Source organism: Cryptomeria japonica, chromosome 10 (assembly GCF_030272615.1).
Source record: "Cryptomeria japonica chromosome 10, Sugi_1.0, whole genome shotgun sequence".
Classification (NCBI taxonomy): domain Eukaryota; kingdom Viridiplantae; phylum Streptophyta; class Pinopsida; order Cupressales; family Cupressaceae; genus Cryptomeria; species Cryptomeria japonica.
The window spans coordinates 719,097,141-719,114,172 of NC_081414.1; the positions used below are offsets into that span (position 1 = coordinate 719,097,141).

Sequence of the window (17,032 nt, forward strand, 5' to 3'; positions counted from 1 at the left end):
GAGCTTGATATTGTTGTCTCATCCCAAAGGAAGTGACGGAAGTCTTTGAGCTTTCAAGAAACTTCATTTCCTTTCTCTTATTTCATTTTGAAAGTTGTTATTGTTGTTTTATATCAAATCGCTATCACTTTTTTGTGAAGAGAAAAGGATATTGTCTTTCTTGAAAGAAGAAGAAAGATTGTTGTCTCATCCTATTTTATTTTCAAAGTTGTAGTTGGATAGGGGGAGCCTTCCCTTAATTAGGAGAGTTTTACTCACACGTTGTGGTTGAAACCACAATTTTGTATATTTCCCCAAGTGTACAAAATTTTCAACCAACACCCGGTTAGGAGCAGACCTTGTTAGGAGTCACCCGGTCAAGGACTTTACAATATGAGCTCTGTTAAGAGCTTTGCCCTGTTAGAAGCAACCTCGTAGGAGGATTTAAACTCAAGTTGCTGAGCTACCTGGTTAAGGGATTTACATGAACAAGGCCTGTTAGGACCTACCCGATTAAGGGATTTTGAACATGCTGCAACTGTTAGGGAACACCAGATGAACAATCTAGAAATAACACTTCCTGCTTGCTTGTTCAGATCCACTTTAGCTCCAATCTTCTTCACTCTTGCAGACACACACCCCTGGTTTGGCTACACACTCTTTTCTCAGATTACTGACACAATAAACTTCATCAAAATTGACCTAAATATACTTTACATCTTTGTCAGTTACAAAACCCCAGATACATCAAGATTCAAATGAATTTACATCATAGATAATCACAGATCATTACAAATCATCATATAGATTATTACAACAAATATCAAGACAATTTCAACCGTTGAATAATCATAACACGACACCACACATCGATCTGATAAGCAGTCAAACCCTTAAAACATTCTTCTATGCTCTTTGTTGTTTCCCAAGAAATTCCATCCTTAATCGCGCCACAACAACATTTTAATTTCTCACACGGGTTGTGACACGTCATCATCAAGTTATGAACATAATGAAATTCACCGCCAAACCATAAAGCATCACCGGTTAAGAGATTTTGTTACTGGTTCTAAAACCCTGCTAAAAATTTCGGTTATCAAAACATGATGATATAAACACATGTTTCAAACCGCAACACCTAATTCCTCATCAATCTTCAGAACAATTGCTTAAGTATAACACTATTTCATGTTTACGGTTAAAGTCCTATTTGCCAAGTTTTCTATCAGCTGCATGGTTCATCTCACCAACTTAATCCATTACCGATTAGGTTACACCAGTAAACCTAGATGACAAAGTAATCAAGAATAAACAATTGCCATAGTTGTCATCAATGACAACACAAATAACTGATCACCAAGTCACCAACCAATATCTCAATCTATACCAATCATACATCACCATGCCATCATTCTCCTTATCATATCAACTATATCATCACCAACAGTCCTTCAATATATCATCACCAATAGTCCTTCAACCGATATGTCAACATAATTATCAGTTATACCAATCATGCCAACATGAACTAGACAAATTAGTGTAGTCTTTGAAAAGTTTACCCCTTTCCATAGCCTTGCCTTGCATTTTGCCATATTATTGCCAAAATTCTTGACCAAAAAGGGGATCCACTCTTCACCAAAGAAAGGGGTTGTTGTGGTTCAGATGCCCACATTGATAAGATAACCAAAACCCAACACTGAATGATCCACCACTTCATTTAGCCCCATATGCCATTTGGAGTGAATGAGGCTCTTTGCCACTCTCTTCACAATGGACTTCTCCTCAACCAAGTCAAGCATCACTACAATGAGCTAGGAGGAGATAGTAGTATTCACTTTGTATCTTGCCACATCAAGCTATAAAGTGTTGTCCAACACCATTCATATTGCCTCCAACATAATCAAAGACTTGGTTCTAAAAGATCTTGTTGAGTCATAGGTCCGTAATGACACCATTAAAGGCTATTTTCCTCAAATTTGCATGTAGAAACATGGTTGGCTCCATCGACCTTGTCAGGAGAAATAATAACTAAATATAAAGCACACTGCCATTATAACTAGATGGAGAATGAAAATCACTCGAGTTACTCATTACAATGCCACCTTAAACTCAACTATCAAGATTATTTCACACACCTCGAGCCATCACTTCATAGCTTTCACACGTGGGCTCATTAAACTCCTCTCCACATAATGATTTCCTTATACTCCTTGCCTATGATGCTAGGCACTATTAACAAATGTCACATCGATCGCTTCATTTGCCAACATGTAAGCCTCTTTATTGGCCTCGCAATACACGACATATCTTAATTTTTTATTTATTTTATTATTATCACAATACATTGGCTGATTTTTTTTACATGTTTTAATGCATTTAATAAATCTTGATTAGAATTTAATATTTTCGTTTAAATGCTTGCAAAACTCTTTTTGCTAGATCCCCAAATCAATTTGGATTTCAGTGGCACTAAAATCTTGATATATTTAGACCTTGAATAGAATATATTGAAGTAAGAATTGTAGGGTGATTGGTTCTAGTTGCCTCATTTAAAAAAATTATGGAGCGCTGGACCTCAGATGAATTTTGGGCTAGAGGGCTACCCATTTAAATAATTGGCTAAGAGTAGATCTAAAGACAAGCCCTCAAATTGATTTGACATGAGCTTTATTAGCCATTTTCTAGTACCAACATTAGGTAAATAATAGGTCAATTTAATGATTAAATTCCACTTATCATTGATTTGGAGCGATGATCTGCCCTCACCATTTGATCTCCTAGATTGTTCTTTACAAACTCTTGAGTTGTTAGCTCATGACAAGAAAATATACATTGAAAATGTTATTTAAAACTTTTCCTTCTTGTATCTTAATGGTATCTTGCACCTCCTAAGAATGCTCCACCATTCTACTCTTTCCATTCTCTAGACACCCAACACACACAACTTAAAACAATGCTCACTCAGTATTACATAAAGTGAACTATATAGAAGACTAAGATAAAATATTACATCTACCATAACCACAACAAACTAATAAAATAATACTAAGAAAAGAGATGACATACATAACAAGTCACCAACTACCAAAAAATAAGAGTTGCTCAACCATAGTCCACATATCAATAGAAATCTACACCAAAGGCTTGACAACTATCTCTCCATACTCTTGGGATATAGAGAAAGTATAAACAATATCTAGAATTTAATCAATCTAGTTATTGCCAAAGTGTGCCTTACACCCATGCCTATTACTACCAAGTTTAGGGAATCTAACATTGTAACATACATTGAGCCTATATGTGGCTCTATACACTATCACCCCACATAGAATAAGGATGGTGTATTCACGATCAACCTCCAATCTATTGCAATGGTGGTGAATGTGGTTCACCTTGCAAACACTTTTTGACATCCTTACAATAATATGACAAAATCTAGTTTCTTCCATAAATTTGCCAATTTCTTTGCATAATCCATACCTTGCAATGACATAGAGGCTGGGCCTTCACCTTTATATCCTCGCACCTCCACTTTTATGTCTTGCCCTGACATACCTACTACAGATCATTTAAAGATGAACTCTCAAACCGATTTGACATGAAGAGCTTCCAGAGTTATAAGCACACTCATCAAGTAAATAATAGGCCAAATTAGTGATGAAACTCCACATATCACTACCTTGAGTGGCACTTGCACTCAATGCATGATCTCCTAGATCTTTCTTTATAAACCCTTACATTGTTGGCTCATGACAAGCAAATATACACTGAAGACACTAATTTGAAACTCTACCTTCTTATATCTTGATGGCATATTGCACCTCATGATAATGCTTTTCATCCTACTCTTGTTGTTTACTAGATGCACAACACATTCAACTAAAACCAATGCATAGTTGTCTCCACCAACTTGCTAGGAAATCAAAGCCCAACATCTTTTAATTTACAAGATTTTGTCACCAACAATATTGTTGTTCATTCATTCACAATGCCAAAACCAATCATAATCGATCCTTCCTTATTGAAAGTTTTGTCATTATTCATCCCAACAATATTAATAAAAAACTCACATCTCCAAACCTCTTAGATAAATGAACATGATCTCTTTAATTCAACAAATATGGTTTACCATTTTGCCACATTATAACAATATCATTTAACATTATAGAGGCTTAAAAGAGAACCCTTTTTTAGGGTTACCCAAGATGTCATTTCATGACTATATACCGTAGCAACAAATTCTAGCTTAAGTGTAGCTTAATACCTTCATTAGCTAAGTTGTTTGCAACCATATAAAGATGATATTTGTAGTGATAGAAATTAATGTGAGCAAATTGTTCTTCTATTTGATGCACATCCCCTATACATACCTTTGGAATTCCAACTAGGACTCCAACCCTTCTCAAGTGCATTTATGATGACCATAGAATCCCTCTCCACTTGTAATGTAGAGAGTTGAAGTGTAATTTTCATACCCTATTCAAATGTTAGAGCTTCCAATTCAACTTCATTGTTATTGTGAATAATCCCAAAACAAAGATCCACCATATACTATAGAACATTTATAATATCTTATGACAAAACATCCACCTGTAATATATAGATTACCATTTGTAGTACAAACAAATCTCATATGAATTCCCCCGCTCATTCATACAAATAGCCTTGAGATTATGGATAAGATTAACTTATTTATAAAAGTAGGTAGCATTTTTTTGAGATGTTTGTATGATATTTCATAGTCTCATTCTTTGACTAATGTTTTTTTTTGAAAAAGGGTCATAGTTCCACTATATCTTGCAAACTTACTCTAAGCTTTCAATTAGATATAAAAAATATGTTGTGCATTCCTATTTGCAAATTATAATTTATATGCTTCGCCTTAAAATTATGGTTGTAAGAATATTTAAGGAGGCCTTGATTTATTTGAAGAATTCATTCCAATTTTGTACACACTTGTCTCAAGGACTATGCATCCTTGGCTTGGATGTCTATTAAAATAAATATTAACCTTCTTGTAATTTCCCACTTATTCAAAGTAATGTGTTTAAAAAGGCTTGATTTAGCTAATAGGAGTTATATTTGGTCATTGCCTTCTATTATGGCCATTTGCAACCACCCTTTAATCATGATCTTCACACCACCTTCATCCAAGATAACATCTCAATTATCTCAATGCTCATTAAGTAATTGCATCAAAGATTATGAATATTCAATATTTTTTGAATAAAGTCAAAAAATATTATTGACTAGTGTTTTCCTACTTTATAAATCATGGATCTTATATTTCATTGAGAATTTTTAGTGGTAAATTAAGATTTTTTTATTGAACAAAGAAAAAATAGTTGCAATAAATTAAGGGTTTTATTAGGGTGCTTCCCTATAAATAAGCTTCTTTTATAGAAACTTAAAATTTGAGTTTTGTTAATACACCAAAAGATTACAAATTATACTATTAAATTTTTATTATCTAGAGACAAAAAAAAAGATTTGAGTCTAGCATTGCTCCAACAAAGTCATCCTTGAAGTCAAAAGCTAGTAAATTTGTAAGAAATCATCTATGTATTCATGCTTCTAGCTACCTAATCTAATCAACACTAAAAAATAAATTGCTCACAACTTGACACTACATTTCCCTACCACCTCATTCTCTCATTTGTGACCACATGCCAAAGGAATAATCTCACCATTTTGAATCACAACACACTTAGGTGTCCACTTCTCTAGCTTGACCTTGTTTGTACTTTTGCTAGTAATAAGCTCACTTGTCTTGTAGTTATTTCCTTATATATATATTTTATGTTGATTTTCTAGATTTATCATATCTATTATATTCAATTAATTTACAATACCTAATTATATCATTCTAATATACATTGTTCTTTACTTTTAATTAAGATATATAATATATACACAACTAGAGTTAGTTTTTATTTCTAAATCACTTTCATCTTTCTCTTCTAAATCTAATTGTTTATCAACTATCCATTTATGAATTGTTATCCTTGAAATTATTGTTCACATAATAAACAATTCCATTGTTCATTAATCATTCAACCTTTTTCTAGTCTAATGAAAGTGTAAAGAAATAAACATGCTTCTCACTCCCTTTATGTCCATATATGTGATCTAGATCTAAGTAACTAATTAGATAAAATTATAAATGAATCAAATCCGAAAAATTGAATCGAGCAAGTGAAGAAGTTGATAAAGAATAAGGCACTGCTTTTTTTTTTTTTTGTGGTGGTGATGGTTTGATTTTATCTTTGTTTGGTTAGTGCATTATGATTAATGATCAAAATTAAGAATTGGATTATAGATTAGAGACCAAGAGGATGTAACAAACGTCGATGTAATTTATATTATTGTAAACCTTAGTGAATATTGTAGCCTAGTCCAAGATTCGGTTGCACCACATGTATATTAGTCTATGTGATGTGACTTTTTGATTTTTCTCAGTTGCATTATAGAGCTATTTTTTGAACTGGGTTGTGCTTAAAAGAAAAATGGGGTGCACTTCAATACAAGAGGATAAATCTTTGGCTTGTTTTGATTGTAGTCAAGCTCCTAGAAATGAAAGAATTATCACAATCATGCCAAACACATGATGTATATGTACAGGTTCTATAACCTTTGACGATGAACTAGTGTAATGAAAATATTTAGCTTAAGAGAACTTTTGAATCATACTTTTTCTTGCATATGATTTAATGAAAGCCATTTAATTCAATCATGATCAATGATATGTTTATAAATACATGTCCATAGTCACTCAATTTGAAGTTTTTCGTGTACAAGCCAATATAATAACAACTAGTTTTTGGAAGGGGGCCAAATTTGGAGTGTATGATTTGAGATTTGAGGATGGTAGACTTGTCTAGAGGTCACATGGCATAGTGCACATATTGGGTCACATCATGTGGCCCCTAGTTATATCAAATGATCTAGGGATGCAAATCAATTCAAACTTAAGTAGTCTTAATAATGGTGTATTAAATTGGTCAAACTGAGCATTACAAGTATGTATTTATGACATGCATGAAAGTGACATAAGACAAGTGTAAAAATGCAAGGTATTCCTTACATTTCCCTCAACTTTGGTGTGCATGTGAATATAAATGAATCGTGCATACTAAAGTATATATGTATTAAAAAGTAAACAAGCATGAAATTATGAACATAGCAAAAGTCACTCTTTTCATTGCAATGATAGATCACTAAATGCGATTTGAAATGTTGATACAAAAACTATGTATAGTTTCAAACAATAATATAAAAATACAATTATTTGGATCATGAAAATATTGTCTTTAAACATGAAAGAATACAATATTGGATCTTCTTAAGATAACACCTCACTATTTGTATGTATGCGTAAAAACATTTCATCCTTCATACTTGTACACACAATTCTCATTGGTTATATATGTATCAAGTCTTAGTGCTAAAATCCATAATTATTATTCAATTCATGTGAGATGTGTGAAATTAAACTAATAAAATTTAAAGGATGCATCAATAGAAAATGATGTACATAAGGTGACATAGTGTTGGAACCGCTTCCCCCTCACAAAGCATGTACATGACAGTGTAAATGATGCTTAATGTGACATGGAGTTGGAATTGGTGAGCCCTTCATCATTATGCACATAGCAGTTGATGTAAGAGGGATCAAAACACACAAGGCAACGTGGAGCTAGAACTAGTGTAATTTTTGTGTATGACCCCCATTGGTAGCTATGAAGAGCCTCTAATGTAAATATCTTCACTCTTAATCAAATAATTATAACTAAATTTAGATCCTTCAAATATCCTCCTCGCTATTCAAGTAATAATATTCATATTCATTTAATCCATCGCTCAATAATTTTTTATATTTATTGTGCCTTATATTCAATTCAACATTTGTGAATATTTGTTGCCAATATTTGAATCCCACATTATTTGGATATACTAATATATATGACCAACAATTTAAATGATTGAATCTTGTATTATTTAAGATCTCAAAAATAATACTTTGATAGGAATGGTATAATATTGCCTAAGAAATTGTAACAATTTGAACTTCTCTCATTTTCTACACTTGTTCTCAATGGAGTCTAGAATTATAATGTGGTGTTGACTTAACTAACCATTGACATAAATTTGAACTTCATTAGCATTAACAATACTTTCTTAATGATTTTGACTTGTTCATTTACATGGAAAGGGAAATCCCTGTGGGGAATTCGTAAGGGTTGGGAACCCCTAATCTAATGCAACATTTCATTACTTCAATGAAATCACCCCTATATATTTTGATATCCATCCCCTTTTTAAATATGGTAGAGTAATAATAATTACATTCATTATGGTCAATCATGTTTCACATTATACCAAAATACAAAAATGCTATTTATCACACTCGGTATGTCACTAAAAACATCAATAAATTCATTTCTACCCCATAAGGAAGATATAAGCAATCTCTTACATTACAACTTGCTAACAAGGTCATGCAGATTTTGAACTAATGCTTCATGATATTTTAAATTGTTCTTTTGAACAATACAAAATGGTCTAATTATGGTTCTCTATCAACTCGTACAAATATCACTGCTACCAATTAAAATGAAACTAAAAAAGCCAAAGAGAAAAAATATATAGTGAAACAAAAAAGTTAAAGAGAAAAATTGCACATTTTAAGTATAATTCAACTTTTGTGTAGGCAATTATAGTACTTATTTGAAAAGTCAAACAACTTATGAGCTAAGATTGAACTATTAAAACAAATCTATTATTTTTATTTGCAATAGATTTTGCTTCATTTGATATGAATTTGTTGTTTTGCTTAAAAAATGCATAAATAACAAAGTTTGTTGTGTTATAAAGCACACGTTTCAATAAGACTTATTCTTTATAACTTTGTAGCCATTACAATTAAAAATTTAACGAACACACCTTAGAACTTGATTGTAAAGTTCTTAATGATAACTAACATTATGACACAATTATACAATAAGTTAAGCTAACAAATTTTTTAACTATCAACAAACAACAATGTCATAAATAAAGATTATAAAAAAAAAATGACAAAACCCATAAATATTGTTTTATAATTTTACTAAATATATTGCTTAATTGGAAAAAAATGTTCCAATATATATTAGAGTGTCTCAACCAATAATATAATAATGATGTTGAAATTATTATTAATAATAGTTGTTGACTATTCAAGAAAATAAAAAATCATTAAATCTTAACACATAGAAATGAAGGACAAAATGGGAAATCAATCCATAGTGGTAGCGAAGATAGGAAGCTACGGTGAACCTTGTGTGAACATCTTTGCAGTTCATTAGGCGAATGAAATCATTTGTAGGATGTGAGATTGTGAGCCAAAATTTGAGACACATTATAGCCTAGAAAGAACACCTGGCCAAGAACTCTATTTTGTATTGATGATGAACCAAACTCTTATGTTCCTTTTACTTCATCTTTAGGAAGCCGCGCATAATTTGCAAATAGGATTTAAGATTCATATAATAGAATCTCAAAAACTGAATTTGAATTCTGCAAAAATAATGTTGTGGGATGGCAAACTGGTTGAAAAATCAATTATTAATTGTTTCACTCTGTTCTTTTATTTAAAGATAAACTAGCGGGGATATTTAGGGACCCCATCTTTGAAGTGCAAAATATCTTATAAAAAGTCAACAACCAAACATTCTTTGATGTAAATAAAAGGATTTAATAAATTTTTAAAAATGCAACTCAATTCCTTAACAATACATTAATAAATATATAATTTTAATGGTTCTTTAAAAAACTAATATCTAATTTCAATGATTTATTGAAAACATAACATCCAATTTAATGATAATGCACAAAATATATATTTTTTTAATGCTATTTTAATAGTATTTTAAGTGAAGTTTATATTTTATTTTGGATTATTTTAATTATTTGTTGTTTATATTTATTGTGGGAAAGAATGAAATCTTTGGTAGTGTCTATCTTATTATTAATCATAATATTTGGAATACAATCACCTTCACATTTTTTGAGTTATTATATGCAAGAGCTAGAAGATTCACAATTTCCTCTCTATTCATTTTTTAACTTCTTAATTTGTCATGCTCTTATAAATGAAGGAAACTCTATCCTTTGCAGTTTTACCTCTTTCACATTTCTCCTATTCACATCCTTCAAACTTTCCTCTTCTTGCATCCCCAACTCTCTTGAAAGCCCCTCTTGAGTGACCTAAATTTTTTTTTATCTTTTTATTCTCTCTATCCCTTGGGCCATTTGACTATGTTAATAGTGAACAACCAACAACTAGTGTTGGAGAATTGCCTCTTTCCATCATGTAGAGCACCTAGATGGAATTATTATTATCATACAATCCTCAATCTTATGCCTCACCTTAAACAATTCCAATAACAAAACATTTTTTTTTAAAGTCTATTGGTTGCTTCCAAACACTATTTCCTACTTTTAAGTCAATTTCTTTGGGTCCTAGCCATTATTTACATCCATTTCAACAAGAATCTATGTTGTAGCTATAAGTGTATGTCCATGGGTCTTAGGACATATGAATACAAAACTTTACTAAAGAATCACCTATACTTTTCAAAGTTTAAGAAAACAAAAATCAGAGAGGAGGGTTTAAAAGTTTTCCTAGATTTAAGAAACCCTAAAGATTTTCAAGAAAAAAGATCAAAACCTAGAAATCATGGCTTTAGATGCAAATAAGTAAAACTCCAATGCCATGGTCCTATCTCTAGTACCTTATTTCTATCCTCCGAGAAGTCATATACTACTATAAAAAAGCCTTAAATGCAAGGGTGTATCACCACATGAACTTCTAGGAAAGGCTTCTATGCATGTTGTACCCATTTATTTAGATCAAATAAAGTAGGATAAAGATAAAATAATATCCATCTAAGCCCTATCTCCATATGATACTCCACCTCCTCCCCGAATTCCAAAATGAGCATATTTGTTGTTTTGACTTTGCTATGCTTTATTCTCTTTTCTACACCCTAATGTTATAGTTGAACCTTATTTCCCCCCTTGTTTATTTTTTTATTCCTCATAATATTTATATAAGAAAGCCCTTTCAAAACCTCTTTGGAGCTATATCTTTGGATGATAACTATGTCTTAGATAATATTGGTTTTGTTAGACACAATTTATTCCTCTTTGCCTCCAATAGTGCTATCTCCTTGTTCATCCTATGGTCTCTCATTCTCTTTCTACTAAGAAAACTCTTCTCCTTTAACACACGTATCACTAGAACCATCTCAACAAGAATCCATATTATGGGTGTAAGTGTATTTGTAGAAGTTGAGGATCAGTAATAGGAGCCAAGATTCATCTACAAGCAAAACACCTATCACACAAAAGATATCAAGAAAAGATTATATGTTCTATAACAACTAGAGAATTTTGTATTATTGCACAATTGATTGTGATATAATATTGGAGATGCACAATTAAAATGAATGAATGACTGTGTTTATAGAAAGAAAGAGATTCCCTAATCCTAAAATTAGAAGAACTAAAGCAATGCAAAGTACGAGTTAAATTAAGCTCAACTACACCTAGAATTAAAGCTAGAAAACCAAACTCTAGATAACAAAAAAGCACCTAATTTTAGCTTAAGTGAAAAAGTAATTAAAGGACCCAATGAATAAATAATTAGATAATTATCCTAATTACTCCAACACTATGTCCATGTGTATTAGGATATATTAAAATAATTCTCCTTAAATAATCACTTATATTTTTAAAAGTTGAAGATAACAAAAAATGGAGGGGTAGGTTTAGAAGTCTTACCCTAATTAGAGAAACCCTAAAGTTTTTCAAAAAAACCTTAAAAACTAGAAACCTTGACTTTAGATGCAAAGAAGTAGAATCCCAAAACAATGGTCCCATCTCTAGTATCTTATATCCATCCTTCAAGAAGTCATAAGCCACTAAAAAAATCTTTGAGTATAATGGTTGCTAGGAAATGTTATCATGTCTATTATATCCATTTATTGAGGACAAGTAAAATAGGCCAAAGAAAAATGAATCTCCCTCTAAGCCCCATATTCATATAATTCTACATTTCTTCATGCATCTCCTCCCCTAGTTTTAAAATAGCATCTTTGCTACTTTGACTATGTTATGCTTTGTTCTTTTTTCTAAACTCCAATGTAATTATTCAACCTTATCTATCTTTATCTTGCTCACAATCTCTGCATAAGAAAGCCCTTTCACTACCTCTTTGGTAGCTATTATTTTGGATCATAGCTTCAACTTATATTTTCCTCATTGGGCTTATTTGGCCTCATTGACTCCCCTTTGTTGCTATCTTCTTGTTTGGTCCTAAGATTTCTCTTTGTGTTAGGCAAAGTCCTCTCTTTCCATATACCCATCCTTCACCTTTGTTGCATTCTTTGACCACAATATCTGTGTTAATAACATATATTACAACTACATACCTAGCATCAAATCTTATTATAAATAATCTTCACCTTCCTATTGTTTAAACACTACATGTTGTAGTTGCGAAAATCTGATCTGAGATCTTATGGAGTCAAGATTCAAATTGATTTAACATCAAACAATGAAGTACTTGCAAGAAAATACACATGCAAAGATAAAATAAACAAAACACACACACATGCATTAACATGAATTTGCCTCCATTGCACTCCTATCTATCAATATCTCATGTTTAAAATGGATGCTCTTAAGCACTAAGCAAGAGGCCATGAAGAATGGAGATTGGGGATGAGTGCAATATGATTGAAAGATATGAGAGATGAATGTAAAAGTAAACTAACTAGAATGCCATAGAAAGCAAAGATGCAAGAGATGGATTGATTTGCCAGGCTAAGAAATGAGAGGGATCTAGATTTAAAAAGTTGTCCTAAAGGGAGATCCAGGTTGTAGGACAAATGTGAGATAAAATGATAGTGTAGAAATGCAAATGTTTATCCCACATTCATTAGGTGGATGAAATGGCTAAGAGTGGGAGATAATAAATAGAAGATGTAGTTGATATGTATAGTAAGGATCCACCTAACAATGGAAAAAATTGAGGTTGATTGCTAGGCCAATTGTAATGATTTTTTTTGTGTTTGCACATGTAATAATAATTAATTGTTAAACTATTATTACAAAACATAACCTATTAAATAATTTTCCATATCTTTAATTGATATTAATTATATTAAATAAAAAAAATAAAAATCTTTAAAAAGAAAGTTATGATAATATTTTTATTTTAATAGTACTGAAAATATATAAACTAAACAACATAGGATTGCAATCATATAAACAACACCTAAAGAAATTTTTTATTTATTAAATAAATTAAAAATCAGAAAATCAGAATGGATCAGAATTGAAAAAATACTGTTTCGTAGATTGTTTATATGAACGCATAGACAATCCCACAAATGAGACGTGAGAGCCGAGTGAACTTTTGGGCCAAATGAGTTAGTGAATGTTCATACCTTCGTTAAAAGCAATGCATTTCCAAACTTACACCATTCCGTGCAATATTTCTGACAAATTTGCGCCACTTTAGGCAACTCTGATGAACTAGATATACCTAGTACGTCCGTAGAGACTTATCATTTAGTAGTGTAATAAATATAGTAAACAGCTTAAATCAATATTAAAAAAATTAGTGTAATAAATACCAATCGGCTTATTAAAACATTTGGGTAAACTTGTAAAGCAACTTCAATATAAGAAAAAAGAAAAGTAGGTAGTGAATTATATACCAATCAGCTAATTAAAACAACTGGGTAAACTTGTCAAGCAATGCAACTGGTTAAACACATAAATCAATCGATTGAAAAAAAAGTAAACAGGATGTTAAATCCTAAACACCCTTTAAACTTACCGCTCACTCACAGTCGCGCTCACACAGAATTTTCTTGTAGTCTAACAAGAGTCATCTAAGCGCGTGAAGCAATCTCCGACCTTATTCTACCATCATATTTTGGATTCCATTACAAGAGAGAAATAAAGAGATTTGTTGTTTTCGAAAGAATCCATATATTGGAGCCACAAGAGCTTAAATCTCGTAGGACCTGATTGGAAGCATCTGACTACCCATACTCAGATCTCTGCGTTGTATGTTAAATTTCCTCAGGGGTTTTGAGGATAGTGAGTTTGAAGAAAGAATGATGCAAAGGTATATGCTAATTGGGTATATTTAAATTCTTATTAAAGATTATGGGTTCGAAGGAAATTCGTGTCCCATATAGACATTTGGAGCAAGAGGCGCAGATTGAAATGTCTTCTATTTCTGTTTCACCGGAATCGAACTCAAGACTTGAGAATGGGCAAGCGACTGGATCTGAAAGTAATGCGAAGAACAGTAACGGATTGAGAATATTGGTGTTGGGTTCTATGATTGCCGCAGGTGTACAGTTCGGATGGGCTTTACAGCTGTCTCTTTTGACGCCTTACATTCAGGTCAGTTCCGAATGAATTTCGTCATAATAGGCCCGATTTTACGGTAGATTTTCTCTTTTATTAAATCCTCTTAGAAAAACCCATTTATGTGAGGATCTGCAACGGAGACAATTTGATTTGTTGCTTTGAGATCTGCACGATCACTTAGTACCGTTTGTCTGTTGAGTTTGGAATGTGATCGATGGCATAATCTCTCTTTCACTCTAATTCTTACTGAATTTATCTCTTTCACTCTAATTCTTACTGAATTTAAGACACCAATGAAACTTAGATAGCATAGGGACAGTGCCAAGCCAAAGATTGTGCATGGCACCCTGAGGTTAATTATTTCGCAAGAAGAAAAGAGGAAAGGTTCATTGCTGAGCCATTGGTTGTCACCTCAGCTATACCTCATGGTATATTGGGGATTAAATCCTTCAAATCCAGAAGCGCGTAATGCATAATCTTCTTATATACACTAATTGCTTTCTGTAAAAACTAAAAATCCAATTAAAAAACCTTATAATGTCAAATAGGAAGCACGTGCATACTTCCAAATTTTGTACCCAGGATCTAGGCAAAATCCGTTTATTCCCCAGCCTGCGATGAGTTGGAAACCTAAGGAGTAAACAGTTAGAAAAAAATACATTCGGTAAAAAATAAAAAGGTACTCTTGTTCCAAAATCGGGGTGTGATGCTCCGATTTGGTGTGGATTTTAGTCTGTCAACTATAAAATCACTTTTATTTTAACTTTTAAAGACATAGTGTATGAATAATACAACCATAATCAAATTTGACAATCCATATATGTTCGTCATCATCAGCACTGTAATTCCCAGAAGTAGCCATCATAATGCCATTCTGTAGAGAAAAGCAAACTGGAGTAGAGTGTTTTTTGTGAAGACAGTACTGGTTGTTTACAAGCAAAATACCCAATTCTATGTTCAGATTGATCAGGATATTAGTACCACAGCCCTTTTGAGTTTTTCCAAAACTGTCTAGGTTTGAAATTATAAGCTACTTTGCTTCCAGGTCAGAACTGAAGCCAGAGCAGAATTAAAAAAATCATCAGAGTTGTAGGAGCTGCTACACAAGCTAGTGCCTTAAGAATTATGGATATTTCTCATCTTTCAACTTAGAAATATGTTCCTTTATGGCCTTCAGCTGAGAACACTTCTTGTAGCTCTCTGCTGAAGAATTGCACAAAAATGTTGGTAATTTTTCAGAACTCCCTTGTGTCATTACCTGCATTTCCACTTTGGTTATTGGTAATGGTTTTTTTAGACCACTAGCTTCATCTTTCCAAATTACAAGTTTGAAACCTATGACCTGAGTGCCGTTCCCCAGATCCTTTGACTGTTGATCAAAGGTTCCCACATCCATGTGTCCTTGTGGCTAGTAAAAAGATGCCCTCTCTTGAGAGTGAAGCCTTGGCGTACGATGAAAAACTCCTTATTTGTTACTTATGCCATCAAACTAATGTTAATCTAAACATTTAATAGAGGCTGTGTAGAACACACAGAGGCTTGGGTCAACAATATGGATATACGCAATCGCTACCTTGAGTGCTCCCATGACAACGTAGAGGTTGGCTTAGGTCAATGTATTGCCATAAATTTAGTCCTTGTGGCCAAAGTTTAAAAACTCGGACTCACCACGGACTCGGGAAACCAAAAATTTGGACTCGGACTTGGACTCGTGAAAGACTCGGCAAAAAAAAAAACACCATAGTTTTACAAAAAAACATAAAGAAATTAATGCATTTAGAGAACATAAGAGCCATAATTGAAACGTTACACATGTCACATACTCATAGTTTCAAACTTTCAACTCTAAAATGTATAATACCAAGATTTCTTCAATGTTAATTATGCTGTTATATGGAGCCTAATCAGACTCGGAGGTTAAATTTTCCCTACTTCCATCGGCGCAGTTTCCCCCTATATTTTTCGACAGGGGTTGCTGCCCCCAAGTTGGGGTCAAGGGGCATCGCCCCGCGAGGCCAAAAATACTTTTATTATTTTATAAAGGCATCGGGTGTTATTTTTCTTTTATTTTTCACTCCCTCAGTTATGCCAAATGAAGGCAAAAAAAAAAAAAAAAAATTCAATTTTAAAGCTTGTATGACTTTTTTTCTGGGTCGCGCGAGTCCATCTAAAAGACTTGCGAGTCCGTGCAAAAGACTCGTGTGAGTCCTTGCAAAAGACTCGCGAGTCTTTCAGATGGACTCGCTAGGACTCGCCTCGCGAGTCCTTGGCGAGTCGACTCGTGGCTCCCATGGACTCGCGAGTCCGTGGCGAGTCCACGAGTTTTAAAACTATGCTTGTGGCAGTTTTTCCACCCTGTACTTTTGTTGATCAAACAAACTTGGCTACTTATTTCTTGACAGCCTCGTGGATATAATTTAGATCATGATTAAGAGGTACACAAGGCTGTCGGACATTCATGTCATACTTTTGTTGAATAAACATATTGCTTGGTAGAATTTGAGCCTCATTCCCTCCACAAGATACTCATGACTTGTGGACTCTTTCAGCCAGTGACATATTTTTAGCTTCCATTATTGCAACATGATCATGTCTATGAGTTAGTGGGTAGATTCTC

At 32.8% G+C, this 17,032-nt stretch overlaps 1 protein-coding gene across 3 annotated transcripts in view; it reads left to right on the forward strand.

Annotated features, from left to right (window-relative positions):
• LOC131029035 (sucrose transport protein SUT4) overlaps nt 1–17,032 on the forward strand; it is a 139,618-nt gene that overhangs the window by 23,856 nt on the left and 98,730 nt on the right. Inside the window, exon 1 of one of the 3 annotated variants that reach the window (XM_059213711.1) lies at nt 13,797–14,448. The exons of 1 other annotated variant lie outside the window; for it this stretch is intronic. In XM_059213711.1, the coding sequence (XP_059069694.1) occupies nt 14,206–14,448 (243 nt within the window). In that variant the 5' untranslated portion in view covers nt 13,797–14,205. Of the gene's footprint in view, nt 1–13,796; nt 14,449–17,032 lie in introns of those variants that run through there. One more of the 3 variants, XM_057959426.2, reaches the window with a different exon arrangement.